General features: G+C 37.8%; 4 protein-coding genes across 9 annotated transcripts in view; 2 read left to right on the top strand and 2 right to left on the bottom strand.

Moving 5' to 3' along the window:
- LOC103140998 (transcriptional coactivator YAP1-like) overlaps positions 1-2,928 on the top strand; it is a 13,921-nt gene extending 10,993 nt beyond the window's left edge. For all 4 annotated transcript variants that reach the window (XM_007556389.2, XM_007556407.2, XM_007556398.2 and 1 more), the window contains one exon: positions 59-2,928. In XM_007556389.2, the coding sequence (XP_007556451.1) occupies positions 59-234 (176 nt within the window). In that variant the 3' untranslated portion in view covers positions 235-2,928. The remainder of the gene's footprint in view (positions 1-58) is intronic.
- Positions 2,929-4,993: 2,065 nt separating this feature from the next.
- birc2 (baculoviral IAP repeat containing 2) lies at positions 4,994-13,355 on the top strand. Of its 3 annotated transcripts, none has more exons than XM_007556375.2 (14): positions 4,994-5,017; positions 5,527-5,602; positions 6,908-7,704; positions 7,811-8,091; positions 8,201-8,503; positions 9,053-9,341; positions 9,800-9,899; positions 9,994-10,072; positions 10,160-10,208; positions 10,289-10,531; positions 10,619-10,717; positions 10,910-11,065; positions 11,866-11,907; positions 12,874-13,355. In XM_007556375.2, the coding sequence occupies exons 3-14, from the start codon at positions 7,611-7,613 to the stop codon at positions 13,065-13,067; spliced, it is 1,929 nt and encodes a 642-aa protein (XP_007556437.1). In that variant the 5' UTR covers positions 4,994-5,017; positions 5,527-5,602; positions 6,908-7,610; the 3' UTR covers positions 13,068-13,355. The 3 variants fall into 3 exon arrangements, with proteins under 3 accessions (XP_007556437.1, XP_016529253.1, XP_016529255.1); XM_016673767.1 differs by having other exon boundaries at positions 4,999-5,017; positions 10,910-11,104; XM_016673769.1 differs by lacking the exon at positions 4,994-5,017 and having other exon boundaries at positions 5,509-5,602; positions 10,910-11,104.
- Positions 13,356-13,996: 641 nt separating this feature from the next.
- On the bottom strand, positions 13,997-15,968 carry rpl23a (ribosomal protein L23a). The gene is made up of 5 exons (XM_007556358.2): positions 15,862-15,968; positions 14,891-15,071; positions 14,506-14,682; positions 14,264-14,333; positions 13,997-14,055 (listed from the first exon to the last, which is right to left on the bottom strand). Exons 1-5 carry the CDS (start codon positions 15,884-15,886, stop codon positions 14,041-14,043), a joined length of 468 nt encoding a protein of 155 aa, XP_007556420.1. The 5' UTR covers positions 15,887-15,968; the 3' UTR covers positions 13,997-14,040.
- A 1,217-nt stretch (positions 15,969-17,185) lies between these two features.
- Positions 17,186-22,877, bottom strand: ddx52 (DEAD (Asp-Glu-Ala-Asp) box polypeptide 52). Its single transcript, XM_007556346.2, has 15 exons — positions 22,724-22,877; positions 22,326-22,539; positions 21,761-21,900; positions 21,452-21,637; positions 21,212-21,355; positions 20,131-20,242; positions 19,958-20,030; positions 19,680-19,883; positions 19,519-19,609; positions 19,321-19,443; positions 18,412-18,562; positions 18,164-18,239; positions 17,923-17,994; positions 17,530-17,808; positions 17,186-17,328 (listed from the first exon to the last, which is right to left on the bottom strand). The coding sequence occupies exons 1-15, from the start codon at positions 22,808-22,810 to the stop codon at positions 17,316-17,318; spliced, it is 1,965 nt and encodes a 654-aa protein (XP_007556408.1). The 5' UTR covers positions 22,811-22,877; the 3' UTR covers positions 17,186-17,315.
- Positions 22,878-22,888: the final 11 nt, after the last annotated feature.

Genomic DNA, 22,888 nt, shown 5'->3' with positions numbered 1-22,888 from the left:
ATGCATGTAAGTTGTCCAGGTTATTGTAAATCTCATTCTGTGCCTGTGATTTGTTCAGGTGACTCAAGTGAGCCTCCCTCAATGGGCCTGCAAGAGTCGATGCCCGTGCTGCCAATAAATGAGGAGCTGATGTCCGGCATCCCCGACAGTTTGACTTCAGACATGTTGATGGAAATGGACACAGTTCTCTCCGGGCCGCACATGGACAGGGACAGCCTACTCACCTGGCTATAGACGCAAGCAGCCGCCGTCCGTTTGAGTGTGGTTTGAAATCGAGCTTTTGTAGCATGACTGAGAATTCTGGGAAATTTGATTCGGATTTAAAAGTGGTACAGAACAGCTTCTCAGAGAGAATATGCTACAGATATATGTGATGGATATCTACTTACAGAATTCACTTCCTGCCGTGTGAAAAAACAAATGACTCTCTCAAAAGCTGGAGGTTTTCTCTTTTTGGGTCTGGTTTTTGCAAATGCTCCTCTTCTTTTCATCCTGGTCCTCCATCCAAAGTCACACTTGGGATTGCCTTAAGTAAGAGTCAAGTGTTCTTGGTTCAGTGGTTTGAACAAAAAAAAACCTGGTAAAATAGCATTAATGTAACATAAAGATTTTATTTAATAAATTAATAAAACATAAAAAAAAGGTTTAAAGCTCCTAAATTACCCAAGTGACCTGTGAAAGTTAAAAGCAGCATCTCATGCTACTACGTCTGAGCAATTTGTGATTTCATTACATGTACTCAGAGTTGTATTTTAAAAACAACGTTTAACAACATTTTTGGCGTAAAGTGAGCAAAGAATCAAAGGGTTTTTTTAGGTAAAAACCGCGATAGTTTCGAAATCTCAGGGCATCTCTTATTAAAACGGAGGGAATTGCGCCCTCTTGTGGTGAGTCAGAAAATAACAATATTTCCTCCCTAAACTTACATCAGTTGCGCAAGTTTAAAAATAAGTACAAGATTCTTAGGATTTGTCTGCCTGACTCAACAAATCCAGCTGATTCTAAAGAATATTGCCAATGTATTAGTTTTGAACATCAAATATGGATTTTTAAAACTTCGAGACTCCAATATATAAGCAAATGAGCACATGATCAGGGTGAAGTCCAACATAATGCAGGATTTCATTCATCAGTTTCTTGTTCTGTTTGTTTTTGATTCTTAGCTTTTCTTTTCTCAATAATGATTAAAAAAAACCTCAAAAAAAAACTTTTTTAAATCATATTGATATTGGCCACCAATATTTGGGTAATTTTAAAACACTTTTAGTATTTTTTGTTTGTTTTTGTTTGTTTGTTTATTCAGATATTTTTATTGAAGACTTCTATTCAATGCCAGCACTGAACATGAGCTTCACAGGTTCAGTATTTATTTTGGATTTCTAATGAACTCCACTGTGCTGATAGTTGTTTCATTTTCACTCTGACAAACTCTTGTTTTGGAAAAAGTCCTCTCTAGTTGCCATCTGACCTGGGAAATGTATGAGAAATAATATTTGCAGCCTAAGATTTTTGCAATTATTATTATTCCGTAACATTTTTATTGCAATACTGGATTGAAACATTCCTAGTATTCCCCATCATTAGTTTGAGCTGCCGGGTCAATATGAAAGACACTCAAATAGTGACAGCCTCTTTTCTCATCTCATCAGCTTTAAAGTGTATAAGATTCTCACTTTCTCCTTGACTTCCAACATTTTAGATGCTACTTTTTCATTTATTTCTGAAAATCTGTTCCATATACTGACTATTTCTTGATCCAGTATTTCTTTTTGATTCTGCTTTTCACTCAAAAGTCATAGCAGCGAATGTTGTTGGTGTCAAAGCATCAGAAAGTGAGATTCAAGTGTTTTGTGGAAAAAAATCCCAAACCTTCTTAGCTTTTTTATTTTTTATTTTTTTGATTTAGCTTTCTAAATATTGCATTGATTGTTTGTGTGATTCTTATTCATGTAAATACATTTAGAATTAAAGGACCCTTTTGAAGTGTTTTTAAACATTAAGTTGATGCCGTACATTTTTGTAATACCATCAAATCTTCATTTTTAAAGAATGCTTTATCCCATGATTGGTCTCGAGGTTTAAGCTAGCCATGTAAGCTTATAGTGGAGATAAAATTATGCCATTAAGGTCAAACAGTTGGTTCGATCATACAGGTGACTACAATGGTCAATTTTATGAATTTTTCCTTTTTTCTTTATTCTAAACATGAAATCAATTTTGATGTCCCTCCCTACTTATGTATTTACTATTCAGCCAATATCAATCCAAAACACTTAGCTGCCCAGATGTAACAAATATTGCTAAAAATATATATATTTTATTATTAAACACCTTAAAGAAGTTGGGATTCCTGGTAAAGGTGACATACAATTTGAAATGCTGCATTTTTAGAATATTTTATTCAAACTGCAAACATCAGGTCCAAGCATCGGTAAATGAGGGGAGTTTTTTTTTTATTTCCCTTGTCAAGTCAAGCCATGTGAAAATTATATCTGTTTTTATCTACTTGGTTGTTTCTGCAGTGTGTTTAGAGTCAATCTGAGTATTAAGCCATGAATGACCAGATAAGACCATTGGTTCCTTACCGACTTCTTTGTTTAATGTTTATGCAGTGCTATAGCTGAAGACTTCATTCTGAAAATCCCACGTAAGCAGCTGGTCTTGTTTTAGTCGCTCTCATTTAAAGTGCCGAACAGCTTAACAAGTGATTTATTGCACATCATCAAACACACTACCAAGTCTATTATTTATCTTGGCATGCATGACACTTGCTATGTTCTGTATGTTGCATATAATAACATTTATTATACTATTTACAAAGAGTTTTGATTTGAGGTTGTTTTTTTTTTTACTGTTTATGCATGATTAATATAATTATAATCAAATTAAAGAAGTTTCTGTTTAATAAACTTTGAAATTACACCTGAATATTTTGCTTCTTGTTCTGTTTATTTCTACGACCAAACAGCACACAGGTGTATATATCTACCTGTAATGGCTTAGCTGAATTGGTAGGATTTATATTTTATTCCTGAAAATTCAGAGCATTAAAACTTAATCTTGCATCAAAACGCAAGTTGACACACATTAAAGAAGATTTCATTTAGATGTGAACATCTAAATGACGCAAATTTAAAAAATCTCAATGTAACGGTCTCTGCTTTCCATAGTATTTTGTTTTTATTTCTCTTGTCTTTGGGAAATAAAAAGACTAAGGGAAAATTTATTTTAAAAAAAAAGTAATTATTTTTTTTCAGCCCACATACATTGGAATTTTCCCTCTTTCAATTTTCCAGCTCATCTTAGCATAAATTTTTAAGTTCAGTCGGGCTGGATTTGAACTGAACTCCCCACCCACCCACAAAAATACCCAGCTCATCATGTCCTGCTGCAGGTTTGATCCCTGGAGTTTTCGTTTCTTTCTTGCTTGGATTTATGTAATTAGTGTTGTCATTCTCAACACTCTTCTATATTTATTAGCTCAACTGTGTATATGGTTTTTAACTGATCTGAGCACTTCTATAGCAGACATTGGACTTTGAACTTCCCACGTCATCATGGCAAACTGCAGATAACCTATTGATGACCTAATTTGTACTGTGTGGTTTTACACATCGTTGTGAAATGAGCACTGACTGTTTCATCAGAACAGGAATTACACCTCATGATCAATCAGGTGCAGCTTATTGAACTCCCTTCTTGGTATCACATGTTTATGAGTAACAAATGGTTTCTGAGGAGTCACACTGTTTTAGGATGACTCCTGTGTTTATATCAACCATATCCTGTCAGCTTCTAATGATCAGAAATCTGTGGCTCTGGTTTGGGCCCACTTCTTTTCTTCATTAAGTTTCTTATCTCTGTTATCTGGACTCAAAGTTCTTCAAACTGTCTAAATAACGTAATTTCCCAAAAAATAAATTAAAAACTAATTAAAGAATTAGTTTGAACTTTGAGAAGGTGAAGGGTCAGGTGGTTTCTGCCCTGGACAGCCTGGTCGCTCTGAACCTGTTATGTGACATTTTTTGCAACAAGGTCAGACTGGAGGAATTTAGGTGAATTTAGGTGCAGTTCTTAATAGCACCTAATTGCTGTTAAAAACACTTATTTTTCAATTACTCTTAAAAATCATTCAAAACAGCTCATCCAGGATGGGTATTCACATTTTATTAAATATTTTTGATAAAATATTTGAATTAAGAAAATTTCTGTTTGGGATGATTGAGCTCACATTACTCCTGCTTTGCTCCTTATGGTTTTAGAATTTCTTTTAAAATCCTGACTTCAGCTTTAATTTGCTTGGTCAATCTTCTTCCAATGCCATTGAAATATCAAAGACATCTACTATCTGTTAGGTTCACAACCTAAGTCTGCTACTAAGGACACAGCGAAAAAAACTTAAGTGGGTCGCTAATTTTTTTTATGTCGTCTTAAGTCTGGACTAATCTTAAAAAAGCAACTGAAGACATGCTTTTTCAAATTATCTGTACAATTAATTTTTTAAATCAGTTTTTTTTCCTGATCATTCTTTGTGATTTTATCTGTAAATGGTGATATATAGCTAATGTCCTTATATTTACTCTGGTAACCACTTTTTTGCTTAATATTTCTGACGGGGATAGATTTATTGTTTATATGTCGTACTAAATACTGTGATAGTACTATTTTTTATTATTATTATTTTTTTTGCTTTAAAATTTTTAACTGGTCAAACTGTGGAGAAACCACTGCCTGTAGCCTGCAGTTCAGGGCGGTGGACGGCGGCAAAACAGACAGGAAGTCCCCAAAAGTCCAAATTTGAAATGGGAAATAGAGGTTTCTTCCAAGCCTGAAATCAAAACTTAGCTCAGCTTACTGTTAGGTCAATAAAGCATACTCTAGGCTAAGACTACGAACGTTTCTTCAGATATGTGTTTCGCTTTCCTTTTTGAGACAGGGGCGTGGCGATCTAGGGTTAAAAGACACGTGAAAATTCTAATCTACTTTTGTTCCGAAGTACAGCGAGCACCGAGCAGATGTAAGTAACCTTGTCTTTGTGAAATATTTGTTATTTTGACTGCAGTTATTTTAAAAATTGGACTGGTCAGTGATGTCATTAATTGGTCCATAGATAAATTATCTAAAATTCTTCTGGGATTTAAAATTACATTAAGTTTAACCCAGCTGAATTAAAAATATTGCTTATATTGGTTGCTATTAAATATTGTCTTGTCCATTTTATTTTTATTTGATTTATCCTAGACAAAGTTTGTGAATACAAGTTAAATGGTGCTTCTTTGTTGAACGCATTTATTTGGATTTTTTGGCGACTAAGGTATTTATATAGCAATGTGGGGTTTTTTTTTTCCAGCAACATGGTTTTGTCAAAGCAAACTAGAGATTTGACCAAAAATCTGATTCTGATGTATTTAAATTCTAGTCACGCTATTTTTTTTAACCTGTGTGATTTCCAAGGGGTTGTCAGGAGCAGTTCAGTCATTCATTCATTTGTTCCTTTAATGACTGTTTTCATTTTTGCTCTTTAAGCAATAGCCGGAAGGTGACGTCAATTCTTCGGAACGTTAGGGACTTTCCGAGCTTTGTCAGTCTGCGAGCTATTCTGGTGAGTGTTATATAAAATTGAAAAGGGCAGCTGTTTGTGTGGTTTTGTTTTCGTAATGGAGCCTTTACAGTAGACCGTTTGAGCTAATTGTCCACTGAGACGCAGAACAATGAGTTGTGGAGCGGACTAAATCCTTGTTTTTATTAGCATTAGCGGAGGTTAGCTTTAGCGAGCTAACGGCTGTAGAGCTACAAAAAAAAAGAACGTTTGAGTGTTTTTTCGCTGCGTCATTATTTTCGGATTAGATGTTGACTCAAAACATTCAGTTGGCATTTACTCATCTGCTGTGCTAGAAATTAAACGCCATAACGCTAGCAAACGTTTTGGTAAAAATGTAACACAACAAAGCTAATGTACCCGGAACAATATTCAAACGCGAAGGCTTTAGAGGAAATGGAGACTCCTTTTTTGCTTGCAATGTGGTTATTTCCCCCTTGCATGATGTAAAGGTTAAACAGGTGTTGTTAATCAAAAATGTAGGTTTGGTATGGGAGGGAAACACCGTCCCTTTGGGACTTTCCACCTAGCTGTAATTACTTTTGCGGAATCATTAACCAACTAATTGTTTCCAGATGATAAACTAGATTTTAATATATATTTTACACTTCTTTGATTCTTGCACAACACAATTCTAACTTACCGTCTTGTATAACTAAAAATCCCTCAATTAAAATATATGACCTCGTCTCACTAACATTCGCGTATATTTTTATACGTATAAAATTAATTTTAAAAAGTAGTTTGATTAGGATAAGCTGAACATAGAGATCAACACGACACAGTATGATTCATTTCTAGGTAAAACAACCAAATTATATTGAACTGGTCATGGAAAGAGACGTATAAATAGCTGTGCGCCGCTTATACTGCTGCATAATTCTAATTTGTTGAGAAGGTAAATCATAAAGCCCAGTTAATAATGTACAGTAGATTTTGTTGGTGGAGATAAAATTCTCACTAAAAAAATACACTTCAGCGGGAAATAATAACACAGAGTGAATGTGAATAATTAGGACAAAGACAATGATCACGTCAAACTAAAAATAAATACAAAAAAAGATGTGTAGGAAAACTATAACCACTCCAAACTGCTTGAGGAAATTCCAGTCTGTCACGCTGAAAACTTTGTAGATTTGAAGGTGAACTTTTTAAAACTTGTTGGTACGTCTATTTACCAAACAGATAGTTCAACAAAGTGTCAGAAATCTGTCATATGACAGTGTTCAACTAAAACCAATTGATAATTTCACATAATTAGGTATTTCAAGTATGTTTTTATTTATCTCTCGTCTTGTGTCTCTGCAGGTTCCACCAGAAAATAACTCAAAGGGGGAATTTCATTATCCTCTAAAAGATTACAAATATTTTTTAGTTAGATTTTTAGCCTTCAATTATGGAAGCTTAGACACCCAGAAAAGGGATGCCCCAAACGGGGAGAGGGGTTTGAAAGCACATATTCCCAGGTCTGTATGTGTGCATGCTTGAGTTTTTTTGTTGTTGTTGTTTTAATTTATTTTAATGTTTATCCTTAAGCTTACACAGAAGTTTCAAGGGTTACATATGTCTGTGGTAAAGGTGGAGAACAACAGGGTGTATACTGATCCTGGTTGATCTGTCCCAGGATCAGACTCGTAATGATAATATTCAGGCTGGGTTTGGTACACTGCAGTGCTTTGTTTAATTACATATTTACTTGCACTGTTTCTGACAGGTTTTGCACTTTGGCTTTTGTGCTTCCTGTTAGCTACCGGTAAAAAAATAAGTAGAGAATATGAGCTCTTAAGTTTTATGCGTGGCTTGCCTTCATTTTCACTCTTAAGCGTCCCATCTTGTCTTTGGTTAATTTAGCTGTATTGGCGTTCTCAGTTTCTGTGTGTGTATGTGTGACTTGAGTGTGAATATGTTTGAATGAAAGAAAGACCTTGGGTTTTTTTCAAACCCCTCTCCCTCGAAGGGACATCTCTTTTTTTTTTTTTTCTTCTTACTATTAATATAAAAAAATCCAAAAATGGAAACTCTTGTTCAGCTAAAAAACAACCAGTTTTTGATGGGACTGTGTCGTAATGGGCCGCCACCTGATCTACAATACGACAACTCTTCAGGTATTTTTTTTACCTTTCCTTTGATGCATTAACTCAAATTTATCTTCATTCGTTTCCCGCTGCTCTCCATCTAAAGTGACACTGTGCTGTTGTTTATTTCCCCCAGAGCTCTATCGCATATCTACTTTCGCCCGCTTCCCAGCTTCCCCCGTCACAGAGCGAAGCCTGGCGAGGGCGGGCTGGTTCTACACCGGCATGGGCGACCGGGTGCAGTGCTTCAGGTGTAACGTGACGGCCGAGGGCTGGCAGGCTGGGGACTGTCCGACAGAGAAACACAGACAGCTCTCGCCTTCCTGCTCCTTCATTCAGAGCCTCCCATCCACCACCAACCTTCTCTCTTCCTCCCACTCTGCTTTCTCTCCACTCCGTATCGCCCCGGCTCTACCAGTAAGATCAAAGACCGTCTACTCAAAAGACGACGTGATTAATACGAGAGAAGAGTCGGCTGAGAAAGCTGATATTGTTTTAAAGTCCCATCGTTCTCCTCCTCCTCCAGCTTCCTGGTCCCGGTCCGGCTGCTCCCAACCCGTCAGTAAGCCAAGTCGAGGATCCCGTTGGTTTCTTGAACACGGCCTTCTCTGCTCTGCCGCCCTCCAGTCCCCTGAGCTCTCGGGGTGTAGAGGACATGTCCCATCAGAGACCCACGTGCCACAACCCAAGCATGCGCAGAGAGCAGGACCGCCTGGACTCCTTCCACTCCTGGACGCTTTCCATCATCACCCCCACAGAGCTGGCCAAGGCGGGCTTCTACTACCTGGGCCAAGGGGACAGGGTGGCCTGCTTCAGCTGCGGCGGACAGGTGGGCATCTAAAGGAGTTATTGACCTTTTTAATACCATGTTTATTCTCTCTGCACCTGTTAACACGATGCAGACAGATGCTATGTAAGCTTTTGGAGCTAATATTAGCGATGCGTTTCCTATTTCAGGATTTCAGATCTTGCCAGATTAAATTCTGAGATTTATCTGTCTTGGTTTATTCATTTTTTCTTCATATAATTGGAAATATTAAATTAAGTGCAGACAACAAAAGTACTTGTGGGTTTACAGTTTCAGTGACATAATTAAAGCATTTATAAAAAAGTCAAACTTATTTTAGCAAAACTATGTACCAAATTTGAGAAGTAAAATTTTGCATTTACATTTTTAAGGTTGTTTAATGTTAAATTTCTGTAAATTATTATAATCATGACTTTATAAATCGAAATGAAACAAAATAATCAGAATTAATTTTTAAGAAATTCATGCTTTTCTTTTTGTGATATTTCCTAAGACACACATTTTTTTTCTTCCCTCAAGTCTCTTGTGAAGTGTCGGTGACCTTTGACCAGAGTTTGTCTTGGTTTGCAGCTGAACAACTGGGAACCGGGTGACCGGGCTGTATCCGAGCATCAGCGCCATTACCCAAACTGTCGCTTCGTCCGGGGGGACCGAGCCGATAACGTGTCGCTGTCCGGCGCCGCAGGAACCGTATCTTTAGCAACGACATCCCAGGTGCCAGCTGGAGCCCCAGCCCTCACCAGTGTGTCCAACCCCTCCATGCAGCAGAGCGATGAGCGGCTTCTCACCTTCGTCAACTGGCCGTCTCGTATTCCAGTCCGACCCGAACAGCTGGCCAAGGCCGGCTTCTACTATGTGGGTAAGGACAGCTCACTATTACTATTTATTATTAGGTGGCTGGTCTTGTGATTGTTTCCTCGTCCAGTGGCTAAACAGGAATTAGGAACTGCAGTTTTACTAATAGTCTTGTTTGTGTTTATTAATTCTGTAAAGGTGAAAAAAATTTTTCATGTCATGAAAATTACCCTGAAAGAGTGAGCAGGGGATTTTATACAACAGCTTTGAGTGCAAAGTTTCATTTTATTTCACTTGGAAATTCCATGTAGACAAAATTTTTATGGACACAACTTATGGTATGATTGTACCAGAACTCAAACTAGTCTTTCTAGATCATTTAAATTTCCCCCCGGAGAGAGAAAGAGAAAGATGATTGGCACCTTTTGAGATGTTGTCATCATCTGTTGACCTTCCCCAAGTCCCTGAAATTCCCCTAAAACCACATGACACACCTGGTGTATTTATCTGTGTGTATTTCAGGGAGAAACGATGATGTCAAGTGTTTCTGTTGTGATGGAGGCCTGCGGTGCTGGGAATCTGGGGATGATCCATGGGTTGAACATGCAAAATGGTTTCCTCGGTAAATTTTGCCTTTTCCAAACTCTTTTAACATCATTATTATTTATAAAACTGCTCTGATTGTTGAGCATAATTTCCTGATTGTTCTTTTGCAGGTGTGAATATCTGCTTCAGGAGAAGGGACAAGACTTCGTCCACCAGATTCAGGCTCGATTCCCTCGCCTGTTTGAGCAGGTTAGCTCAGAGCATCATTTTGGATTTTACTTGCTAATAAAAAGCTGCTCCAGGTGATTTAAAATGCTATTTTTTTATCTCCAAAAGCTTCTAACAACAGGAGACACCAGCTCCAGAGAGTTTGTGGATCCACCAGGTGAGTTTAAACCCATATGAAGTTAAAAATATTACCATAACAGAGGTTTAAATTGTTCATGACATTTTTTTCTCCATCAGTGGTACATCTGGGTCCAGGAGAGGAGCGGTCAGAAGATGCCGTCATGATGAACACACCTGTGATCAAATCTGCTCTAGAGATGGGCTTCGACCGCAGCCTCGTCAAGCAAACGGTGCAGAGCAAGATCCTGACGAGCGGCGAGAACTACCGGACCGTCCAGGAGCTGGTCTCAGATCTGCTCAGCGCTGAAGACCAGAAGAGGGAGGAGGAACGGGAGATGCTAGCAGAGGCGATGGCGTCAGGTGAGGAAATAACTGAGAAATGTGCTGCTTCTGTGCTGTTGAACAAAAATTTTATGTTTTTTTTTTTTTAATTTTTTGTTGTTTTAGATGGTTTTACGTTCGTGAAGAGGCATCAGGCGGCATTGGCTCAGCGTCTGAAGAGTGTCGAGCCGGTGTTGGAGCATTTAAGAGAGCAAAATGTGTTATGTACGTTAACCTTTTGTTGATCTAATTTAATATAGGCTATCAGATCTTTGAGATTATAGGAATCAACTAATAGGATTAATATTAATCCACATTGAGCAGCTGGCATATGGGAAAGATTTTGTGAATTTAGCTGAACCTTCTGCTGGTTTCCTGTAAGTTTTAGTTTTTTGACTGGTCTCTGCTCACCTGCAGCTGCTGAGGATTACAGTGGCCTGCTGGCCCAGACCTCAGCCCAGCAGCAAACTGCCAGGCTGATCGAACTCGTCCTCAATAAAGGAAATGCTGCCGCCGAGGTGTTCCGCAACTGGATCCAGAAAAACGACGTCCATCTGCTCAGAGACCTCATGGGTATGACTTCACCACAGGACACCAACACAGACCTGAGAAGTATGAAAGTTGGCGGCATCGTTTTTCAACTTTGAACACGCTTTGGTTTTATAGAAATGTTGATTTTCTGTAGTAGTAAAGAGTTTCTGCATTTTTAAATTTTTTTTGCCTTTATTTGATGATTATTACGTTTTGTTTGCACAAAGCCATTGCTCTAGGTTTTGAGTTACTTTAAGGAACAACATATAAAAGCCACATTGATTCAGAAAAGGGTCATTTCACAGCTTCAGTGTTTAGACATAAATTTAAAATCATCCACTGGATTTCAAACTGGTTTAAATGCTGAACACAACATGGCATTTAAATTAATGAATTACAAACTGTGCTTCAAATAAATGTCATTAGTGTTAAATAATCCATACCAGATTAGAGATACCTAGTCGTAAAGTATTTGGACGACCTACAAAATCATTTTGGTTTTCTGTTGTTTTTTTCTTTTGTTTTTTCAAATATAAATATATAATTATAGAAATACTAAAGCATTCATTTGGTATAAATAATTATTAAAAAATTAAAATCTGAACTTTTCTGGAAAATGTAACAGAAATTTAGTTTCTGGTGAAGAAAAATTTGGGGAACATTTATTCCCACAGAAGATTATTAAAATGATTCAGAGGTCAACTTCAGTTGTAAAACTTGCTAAAAAATCTGAAATGGACTCCAGTAAGAGGAAACTCAAAGTCAGGATTTCACTCTGAAAGTACATTTTTTGTTTTGTTTTATCAAAGCCTGATTTTGACACGTTTTCTTTCCTTTTTTAGCTCAGTCAAATGAAGCTTCTTCACCAAGCCAAGATCTTTCAGGTAATAAAGATTTCTTCCTCAGATTCAACCTAATCTTATGACATTTCTACAAGGAAAATGATCCAATATAAATATAGCAGAGGAAGTGTTAAGAACTCAATGAGCAATCCAGAGTAAGCAATTACTCTGGATTGCTTACTCCAGAGAGTAAGCAATCTCTGGAACATTGCTTACTCATCTTCGAGTAAGCAAGAAGATGTTATAACAAATGACATCTACCCAACCTACAGTCATGTGAAACTATTTGGGTTTGTGATAATTTCCAAAATTGAAGTGGAAAAGTTCACCTACTGTGAATGACTGGGTTTTTTTAAAGCCAGTTTTCTCTAAAGTTGAAGTTTGACTAATTTTACGTTGAACAACAAATCTAACATCATCTTCACACGGACTATTTTAAGTTCAGTGTGAAGATGGTCACTGTCCTGTGTGACATCTATATAAAAAGATATTTGGTGCTTGAATATTTTATGTTTATTTTTACTTCTAAGTGTTTGAATAGAAGGCAACACAACTTGGTTCCTAAAAATACTTTCTCGCCTCGGCTTTAGGGTTGAACGCAAAAACATCTAGAAATGAGAAGTCATCCAGTTTCCTTCTTACCTAAATAATAATGACTGTCCTGTTCTGGATTACTGAGAATCCACATTTTAAATTGCATTTCAGTGATAAGGTTGATATGCGGTTAACACTGTAAAGATCGAGTATTGAGGTTTTTTCATCACTTGTGATTTGTCAGTTTTTGTATTGAATTTCATTCATTTAAAACCTCTAGCATTTCATTTAAATTGCGAAGAACTCCAACTACCAGTAAAATAAGTTTGATTCCTTTATACAACAAATGTACCGTCACTGCACGATGTTAACATTAGGTGGTGCAATTGTATTTGTACAGTGTTTAGTTTTTGTGAAGATAGGTTCAGGTTCTTATGATTATACTTGACTGAAACTTTCTGTCTGACTCCACAGACCTACCAATGGAGGAGCAGCTGCGGCGCCTGCAGGAGGAGCGTACCTGCAAAGTTTGTATGGACAAAGAGGTCAACATCGTCTTCATCCCATGTGGTCACCTGGTAGTGTGCAAGGAGTGCGCACCATCCCTGAGGAAGTGCCCAATCTGCAGAGGCCTTGTTAAAGGCACAGTTCGAACCTTTCTGTCATGAGGCAACATGATGCCTAGAACTTAAAGCAAAATGTGTTGTAAAAATAAATTATTTACTTTTAGCCATTTTGTGGCCATTTCATGTAAACTGAAACCAGCCCAAAAGGTTTACTCATCAAGATGTGAATAATTCTTCAGTCTGAAAGTAGTCCCTTTTTTTCCCCTTGTATCAGGTGTGCAATATCCAATCTTCAATCAGTGCAATAACCTTCTGTATAATTAACTCATTTCTTTCAGAATCCACTGTATTACTGCTACTAAGTTTTTATTAAACCAGTAAAACTTAAAAGGTCATGTGAATGTGTCATTTGTCCAAGGATACACAATGTAAATCCATCACATTTTTTATTGTAGGTTTTTGAAAATCTATAAACTTTACATGCCACAAATCTCAACATTTGTGGCATGTTCAGAGATTTATAGAATATATTACAATTTATCACTGGGATTTACCTTAAGGGTTATTGGAAGTTCATTTAAAATCACTGGGCTTATGAAAACAACTGAAGTTTGCTTAGTAACTTCAAATTAAGTTCAACATAACTAGAAAGTTTTCAGGATCTTGCAACAAAAAGTTTATTTAAGGTAGTCTTAGTTTTCAAACCGTTTGGTCTAAAATTACAATAAAAAAAACACTTGCAGAAGTTATTTTATGAATCTACTTGGATACCATGATCTCTGCTTTAAGAGATTTCCATCATGTTCTCATCTTTCAACATATTGCCTATACCTACATAAACAAGTGCAAAAAACATATGGCATTAACATTTCATTATAAGGGTTGTCAAAAAATAAATTCACAATTTGCCAATCCATAGGTTTAAATCCCAGAACATAAAACTTTAGTTTCCTATCAGTCAATGAAAGCAAGTATGTAATATACATACAAAAGGTTTGGTGGCATCTCTTAAAGCATACAAAGACACAAAATTAGTTTTTACAAATATTTATTCTTCCACTTATATTCAGCCAGTTTAGATGATGCCAATCTACAAGAAAAAAGAAAAATGCATGAATTAAATAAAGCTCATTAAAAGTAGTTAATCTAAATCTGAAACATCTGGCATCAGTGGTTCCTTTGAATGCATCACAGACATTCAGATCAAAATAATGTTTACATCACATGCACAGAGTTACAAAATACAGAGGTCTATAAAACAAAACATTACAGCATCGGCCTGCTGGAATAAAACTCACCTTGTTTGCAACATCCAATGCATCGTAATCTGGCGCAAGTCGAACATAGGCCTTCTTCTCACCATCAGGCCTGAACAAATAATGTGAGTAAACATAAGCAAAAGTATTCCATGAAAGTCATTTTACAGTTATTTGAAATCACATATGGCCCACATTGGGTTCTATATTAAAGAGCAGAGTGCATATTTATGCAATATTTCATCATGGAAACCAAATGCACAGCCTGGACCAAGATGTCTTACCTGATGAGTGTGTTGACTTTGGCGACATCGATGTCATACAGCTTCTTAACAGCGTGTTTGATCTGATGTTTGTTTGCCTTGACGTCCACAATGAATACAAGAGTGTTGTTATCCTCAATCTTTTTCATCGCAGACTCTGTTGTCAAGGGGAACTTGATGATGGCATAGTGATCCAGCCTGAAAGATTATAAAAAAATACATTTAGCATTAGATTATTTCAAGTAGAAAAAGCTTCAAAACAAACTAAACTAAAACAGTACATTAACTGAGGTGCATCAGCAGTTAATAAAATTGGACTCATGATTTTTCATACTTTGATCGCATTTACCATCATGTGCACCATGTTTTTGTTGGCCTTTTCGTCGCTGGAGGTCTAAAAACTTACTTGTTCCTGCGAGGAGCACTCTTGCGAGGGTACTTGGGCTGTCTGCGGAGACGGAGGGTTTTAGGGCGACGGAAGGTGGGAGAAGTCCTGATTTTCTTCTTCCTCTGGCTGTGTACGCCTTTAAGCACAGCCTTCTTTGCCTTCAGGGCCTTTGACTTGGCCTCTGTTTTGGCAGGGACAGCTAAAAAAAATAATAATAATTTAATTATTAAAACACTGGATGTCGAACAGTGCCGGCCAGAACTTTGACATTGAGAAAAGTCTTGTTCCTTAATATATTTACAGTTGTATAAGATTTAGGCTACAGAATTTGTTTGATTAAAACTTTTCTCCTCAGGGTCAAAGTGTCAGAAACATCAGAATCAAACAAGTTAGCCTTCAAACGCCTTTGAAACACAAAAGGTATAATTTCCAGTCTTCATTTTAAGTCGTACAGCTACAAAAACGTGCACATCAACATGGCTGCTAGATTTCTTAATTGCGTTCAAATGATTAATTCTCCCAAAATTCAACTAAACTCCCAAACCACACTGGGTACTTTCATGCCTTTAAGTAAATGTTGACGGCCATCGGCACAGTTCAGCGTAGCCACACTGAAGACGCTCATGTTGCTAAAACTCATGCTAACACCAAAACATGACTAATGTTTAAACAAACGGTTAGCGATATATTGTCTGAAACCGTTTTTCCATACCAAATGCATCACAGAGTAGGCTAATGAAGTCAAATTAATGACAAAGTACACCACGTTTTGTCGGCAAAATCAGCGCTCACGTTAGCTTAGCTAACCTCTCTCCACCACATTCGCAATGTAGATTACAACCATATTTAACCAGTTGGAAAATGTGAAATTAGACACTGTATGTCGCCACTGATATATACTTTCAAACAAGTCGTCTGTGTTTACTGTTCGAGGCATTATAATCACAAAATGTGCGATTTATTCATTCACAATTTTAGGATTCACAAACCTTCCTTCTTCGCCTTCGGTGCCATGTTGAGAAAGGAAGAGCAGGTGGGGTTTCCTTCAGTATAATGCAAGGGCGAGATCTCAGAGCATTGTCGCGATATCACAGTGAGTTAATGGTAGCGCTCTCTTTTACCGCATGTGCCCGTCTCCATAAATAAATTAGAATTTAGAGAAGTACATTTATTTCTGTAATTAAACTGAATTACTACAACTTTATTATGGCTTACAGAAAATAGAAACTCAAAGATTTACTTTATCTTACTTTTGAATATATCATACAACGAATAAAAAAATAATTTTTAAAAATGAGACCTGTTCACATGTCCAGTATAAGCTCTTAATAGATGGTCAGGACTCCTTCTACACTAATGACAGCATCAACGCGGCCTGTCATGGAGATGATCAGTTCGTGACTGCTGTGGGCAGGAAGCAGTCAGCCAGGCACTTTGTTAAAGCAGCCCGTCACATTTTTCCCATTTCTTCAGTTAAATTGATACAAACCTAAGACTTCTTCATTGGATTTAAATTGTTCTCACTCATTTTCTTAAGCACACACAGATGCTGCACACTGTGCAGTTATACTAAGAACTGGGCATGAAATGGCTGAGGAAAAAACAGGCAAAATCCAAAATAAAGGATTAAATGACCTCCAGAAACCAAAAGGGAGAGTTGGAATTAAATTTGGGAGTGTTAGAAGTAGGATTAGAGGGAACCCTCCTTTCAACCCATCTTTTAATTTTCCATTCAATCTTCCCTCTAATCCTACTTCCAGCACTAATTCCAAATTTCATTCCAACCTTACTTCCAACTCGCCATCATCCTTTCAGCCCTCCTTCCAACCCTAATTTCAACGCTCCTTGTTTAATATAAATGTCATCTTTTATTTGTATTTACTTCACAAATTTAATTCAAATCATGAAACTCAAAAAGATACACTGTGGGCTTTGCTTCATAACCTTCCCATGTTTGTTTTTTTTTTTTTTTGCTTTAGCAAATTTTTCTTAAACACTTTTTTTCTTCCACTTAATCTTCCTGGCGACAATCAGCTTTTTAGCAACAGCACTTGTAACTTTATTAAAAGTTTTAATTATCTGCAAACTATAATAATCTAAAGTAATAGAAAAGCTGTAAGCATATTACTCTGTTTGTAATGAATCTATAGATTTCACTTTTTGAATTCAGTTACTGAAATTTTCAATGATATTCTGATTTACTGAGACAAATCTGTAAACACAAACACCAAAGAGTGCAATTTCTCATTTTTAATGTCGATAAGACAGAGGTTTTTAATGACAAAATGGATAAACAAACAAAAGGCTGCAAAATGACAATGTATAAAAGGTTTTTCTTTATTCTGATTATAAAATCCAGAACTGTGAAAGCATTAAACAGAATATTCATGAAAAAGTCCACTGTAACTCCGAACCACCGTCCTCTTGTCCTTTTGTAAATTTTTCATCTGTTTTTCCTGATTTAAAAAAAGACAAAGAATATTATTATTACATGTAGCTCTTATGAAGTTAGTCCTGAAGTTTTAATATTATTCATTATATTATAAGTCAATTAATGTTTTCCTATAAGCATTTTTGGTGAAAGTGATTAATTTATTTGAACTCTAAGGTGTTCATGAATCACTCTTCAACAAGCAGCCGGTGAAGCCCGTGCTTACTTTTTTAACTTGGCTCCTCCTAATTTTGATCCTCCTTTCTGAACTGCTGCTTTAGGTTTTCCTTTTTTCTGTCCTGCTTTTTGAACTTTTCCTTTTGTCTTCTTCTTCTTGTCCTGCTGTTGCGCTGTCTGAGTCCCATTCTCTCCTTTTTGTTTGCTGTTTGACGCTTTCTTATGTTCTTTTTTCTCAGCTTTGACTTTCTTCTTCATGAGGAAGCGAGGGGTTGTGCAAATGGTGCTCCTACTGGGAGGTTTCTTCTCAAGCCTTCGCTTTACTTTGCTGAAAGAAAAACAAAATATCCAAAGTGTGATGATCAAAACTTAAAACGGTAAGGCAGTACTTTGTGTAATTGATACACAGCTTGGGTTGATTATAATCACACATCTCACTTACCTGTGGATCTTTTTGAAGCCAACCATGTAGTCCGGCACAGGGCACCCAGCTTGTTTTATAACATTAGCAATGCTGTTCAGATGAGAAAAACATATACATGTTAGAAAAGAAAAGAAAAAAAAAAGGGAAAATAGCCATCATCTTCCCAATCCTCCATAACAGCTTAGATTACAGAATGTTCACAACATTCAACTCAAGCTTTCCCTCCTGGTTGTTCGAACATAATCGGTTTATTTTGTACCTGCGCAACAACGGTTTGTCATTTTCTGTAAAGAAGGTGATGGCCTTCCCTTGATGTCCAGCTCTGCCCGTACGGCCTGAGGGATAGACAGAGATTCATGAAGAAAAAAAACACGAGAATGAAAAAGCATTTAAGAAATTCTATTTAATTTACACTGCCACAAAATACTCGACTAATGTTGTAACTTTAGCCAATCTCAAAGTCAAATAAATAAACATTGCTGAACAGTAGTCCGCCAATAAACCCACCGATTCTGTGAATGTACTCCACGGCGCTGGTGGGGAAGTCGTAATTCAGCACCAGGTTCACTCCTTTGAAGTCAATTCCTCTGGCGAGCAGAGCCGTGCAGATCAGCACCCAAATCTTCCCGGAGCGAAAGCTGTTCACCACGTTGTCCCTCTGAAACGCAGCAGCCAGTCAGGACGCCATCAGCCATGCTAGGGTTCCTGGTTAGTCTTGGCTAGACTCTAAACTTTTCCAGACTCAATGTCTAAATGCAAACGCTCACTATGATGGACGGATAGTGATGGACAGATGAAAGGACAGATGGATAAATGCATGGACAGACATGCAGGCTGAAACGAATTTCGTTGTTCTTCTGTACAATGACTGACAAACAGATGGATATACGGAAGCGATGCTCTATTATCGTACCATTAACTATCCCATTACTTTTTTCAATTGTATTTATAGTATTTTCCTTTAACATGACACTAAAAAATGCTTCATGATGATGTTTACCATCCTGAAAAACTCAAAAATATTCTTGAATTGTTACTTTCACTATTTTTCACTCCTGGATCCATGAGAGCATCAAACAATAATATCTTTAAAAATGTGATTAAATACAGTTATTGTTTGCTGCTTAGCTGTAAAGTAACATTACTTTATGTCACCAGTGTCCTGCAGCACCTGCAGCAAGCAAGTAGTTTTATTAAACTACTGTTTAATAAAAGCCAAGTTCTTTCCAGGAGCAGAATTTCTATTTATAGTCATAAAAAGTAATAATAAAAATAATAAAACAAATATTTAAGGAGAAGGGTGGAAAGATAGATAAACTCATGGATGAATGGATGGACAGCTAACTGAGAATGAAAGGATCGAATAACAGATGGCAAGACAGTAAGAATGTGTGTGTGGTGTGTGTTTCTTTCTACCTGCTGCTGTGTTCGTTCTGCGTGGATCACGTCAACATTGATCCCTTCGTACACCAACTCGTGGAAAAGCTCCCGCGCTCGCTCTATGGACTGAACGAACACCAGCATGGGAGGCAGGAAACCCTGGAGCACAAAGAGGAAAACATGCTTCACTCCACCAACAAAAAAGGTTCAAAAACACAAAAAAGCGCTCCTTACTTTTTTGATGATGTCCCTCATGGCCACAAGCTTCCCGTTCTCCTCCCCGACAAACAGCAGCTCCTGTTCCACCGTCTCCACCGCTGTATTTCTGAACATTTTGAACAGCATTATTATGTTAAAACACAAAGAGGTATTCAGTTCTACTGGCAGAGCGCTACCTGTGTCCGATGTTGACAGAAACCAAGTTGTCGAGGTTCAGGCGGCACCACTTTTCCACCTCCGGCGTGCAGGTGGCGCTGAAGAAAGCCCTGCGCACCTTGGCGTTAGAACATGCCAGAAAAATGGTCGCCAGCTGCTCCCTGAAGCCCGTCTTCCCGTCCTCGAACAGCTTATCGGACTCGTCCACAACCAGCCACTCCACACTGAGAAACAAAAGGGGTGTCCAGAGTGAAGACAGATGTTAAATTAACAAAATGAGAAGTGTGATAAATTATACCTGCTCAGGTTGATTCCTGGAGGATCCTGATTGAGAAGATAGATCAGTCTGTTGGGAGTGCTGACAAGTATGTCTGCACAAAAAAAAAAAAAAAAAAAAATCCACAGGATTTAATAATAAACAAAAATGAAAGACCTCAACATTTCCAAAAGACAACATTTGCGACCACTCACCATATTTTTTATTTGACTGTGGACCGTACTTCTTAGCTGCCAGGGAAGCTTTATCGATGATATGAACTCTAAAGCCGACTCCGTCTGACAGGCGCAGCAGCTCTCTGTAGGTCTGAACACAACACAACAAAGCTAACATGGAGTGCTGACATGGAAATAGTACCTACGAAAAGAGCACACATCTGCAGCAATACCACGGTAAAGGATGAAATAACCAGGCAACATGTGCAACAGGTGTTTAAACCTCAAACTAAAACTTTATTAAAGCTACTTTTGGTTCAACTTAAGCATTGAGTCATCTTGAGCACCATGTAGGAATTTTCTCAGTATTCGTATCCTTCAGTTAAAGCCACAGTTTTGAAGAGAGTCTAAAAAGGATCATATGAAACTCATTAAGCTATCGGTCACAAGAAGATCCACAAGATCCGCTGTATCTTAACCTAAAAATTAAATCTTAGATGTAAGATGACGTTAAAGCTCTGCTTCAGGTTTAATAAAGCTACTTTTTGTCTAACATTCAACAAAATCAAATAAACTATTAAACAAGTAAACTTAAATTTCAGCATCTTCTTCCTCTGCAACAACCAGTGAAATATCTAAAGCATTGTGAGCACCAGCTGCTTTTTCTACAGCTTTAATTCAAGTTTTTAACCAATACTTGATTGATATCATAATAGGTATTTGATAAATCCAGTCGACACTAGTAAGAGGTGAATTACACAAAAATAAGGTCTGAAACAAGCCTGTTGCGATAAGCAATTGATTCATTAATCGCATGATGAATTAAAAAGAGTTCAATAATTTCCATTTTGATTTTTCCATCATTTTCATTTACAGAGCTCATAATCCATTTTGCACATGGTTTCAGTTGTGGGTAGTTTTTATTTCATTTTATTGTTTATGTTTCTGTGTTATTTTGGAAATAAAAACTATCTTCCAGTTTCAGTGTGGAGTGTTCTGTACAAAAAAAAAAAAAACTGTCTCAAAACAACAATATTATCGTTTACCGCAATAATTTCAGAGACAATTTATCATCCAGTAAATTCTGTTATCCTGACTGGGGTAGAAACAATCTGTGTACCTGGCTGGCCAGTTCTCTAGTCGGGGAGATGACCAGAGCCCTGAAGCCCAGGTTTGCAGGCTGCTGCAGGTGGGCGAGCAGCGGAAGAGAGAAGGCCAAAGTCTTTCCAGATCCGGTCGGCGCGCACGCTAACAGCTCCCGAGCCTGAAAGAGAAACCAGACCAGCAGAAATAATCTCAAATTAAAAGAAAACCTGAGGTCTGTGCTCTGATTGGCCAATTGCAAAGTATTTTAACTCACATGCATCATGAGCGGTATGGCCTGCATCTGTATTGGCGTTGGCGTGTTCAGTCCTGCGTCCTTGAGGTTCTGAAGAACGCGCGGGTTGAGACGATACTCGGACTGAAGCTCCTCAAACGAGCAAACCGGGTCGGGCACATCGCAGCCATGGACGTTTATACGGTGCTGCGCACGAATGCGATTCACCTTAAAGCCAAACCCAGAAAGAAAAAAAAAAAGCCTTAAGGAGTGTAGAGTTCTTTTCATGGATGTCCAAGTTATAGAAAAGCAGACAAAAATCTCTTTCTGGGGGTTTCAGTGAGAGGAGACCTTCTCCTGATGAAGATGCTTCAGCCTCTTGAGCGAGAATTTCTCCGTCCCATCCTTCTGTACGTCTTGGATCTTTCTGTCCAAGGAGGAGGTCCAGGTGATGCCGCCTCTCTGGGTCTCAGTCAGTGGTTCACCACCAGCTGGAGATAAAAACAGAGAAGAGAGCTTATACTCTGAAAAATTTACTTTTTACAATTTGCACCTACAGTAAGGCAAGCTGCTAAAAGCCTCATTTGTCATTTCAAAACCAGATCTCTCTGTCAAAGTGAAACACTTTTGATAAAGACAGAACTGTATCTGTCCGTCACAGATGCGCTTCATCCAATATGACTGATGTTGAGCTCATTTACAAAGAAGAATGGACAAAACTTTTAATCTCCATTAGTACAAAGCGGGTATAAAAAAAAAGTACTTCTGTGGCTGTGTGTATAAATGCCCTAATTCACAATTAAAAACTATTTCTTATTTATCTAATATTGTCACTCTTAAATTATAAAAGAGTAAAAAATAAAATAAAATAAAAATAAAAAGCCTGAGAAACAAGCATGGATTCTGCGTCCTTTACCGTCCTCCTCCACCAGGCTGCTTTCCGTCATCTTGCTTTTGTGTCTCACTTCTCCCGGTCGCTCTTTGCGTTTTCTTTTGCCTCCTACTTCAGAGTCTCCACTTTCGATGCCATCCTCATCCACACTCTGGGCTCCATTAGCTGCTCCTGTGCCGAAGTAGTTGATCGCAGACAGGGAATCCAGCGACGCTTCTCTGCCCTGAGACCTGGCCACCTACACAATGGGTCAGAACATATGCAGGTTCTGCTGTTACCATAGTGCCTAGTATAATAATAGCACAGCTAATCATCAAAAGGGAAGAGAAACTAGAGAAGCAACAGATATCACTGCCAGCCAACATGAGCAGCGGCTATTAGTATTAGGTACTACTTCCGCCGAGAATTGTTATCAAGAGTACCTTAAACCGAGCAGCATCTTGACCAAATCTCTTTAAGTCAAATTTAGCACCGGCTCCGAGTTTCCTAAACAGCTCGAATGTGTCCATTGCTGTGGCAGCAGCGTGGTCTGTGAAAGATCCACGCAAAGACAATCAACATCCGGTTCATGCACATTCCAGCCTTTT

This window comes from Poecilia formosa, unplaced genomic scaffold (assembly GCF_000485575.1).
Source record: "Poecilia formosa unplaced genomic scaffold, Poecilia_formosa-5.1.2 Scaffold3, whole genome shotgun sequence".
Classification (NCBI taxonomy): domain Eukaryota; kingdom Metazoa; phylum Chordata; class Actinopteri; order Cyprinodontiformes; family Poeciliidae; genus Poecilia; species Poecilia formosa.
This window is presented reverse-complemented; position numbering and strand designations above follow the sequence as displayed.

Excerpts from the sequence above, each read along its gene's own strand:
- birc2 (XM_016673767.1), top strand. The coding sequence starts at position 7,611 with ATGGAAACTCTTGTTCAGCTAAAAAACAACCAGTTTTTGATGGGACTG. Across the intron at positions 10,209-10,288 it reads AGAGTTTGTGGATCCACCAG|TGGTACATCTGGGTCCAGGA; the intron begins GTGAGTTTAAAC and ends TTTCTCCATCAG. Across the intron at positions 11,908-12,873 it reads ACCAAGCCAAGATCTTTCAG|ACCTACCAATGGAGGAGCAG; the intron begins GTAATAAAGATT and ends CTGACTCCACAG.
- rpl23a (XM_007556358.2), bottom strand. The coding sequence starts at position 15,886 with ATGGCACCGAAGGCGAAGAAGGAAG. Across the intron at positions 15,072-15,861 it reads ACCGAAGGCGAAGAAGGAAG|CTGTCCCTGCCAAAACAGAG; the intron begins GTTTGTGAATCC and ends TATTTTTTTTAG. Across the intron at positions 14,683-14,890 it reads AGTGCTCCTCGCAGGAACAA|GCTGGATCACTATGCCATCA; the intron begins GTAAGTTTTTAG and ends ATAATCTTTCAG.
- ddx52 (XM_007556346.2), bottom strand. The coding sequence starts at position 22,810 with ATGGACACATTCGAGCTGTTTAGGAAACTCGGAGCCGGTGCTAAATTT. Across the intron at positions 20,243-21,211 it reads CTAGAGAACTGGCCAGCCAG|ACCTACAGAGAGCTGCTGCG; the intron begins GTACACAGATTG and ends TGTTGTGTTCAG. Across the intron at positions 18,240-18,411 it reads GGAGTACATTCACAGAATCG|GCCGTACGGGCAGAGCTGGA; the intron begins GTGGGTTTATTG and ends TCTATCCCTCAG.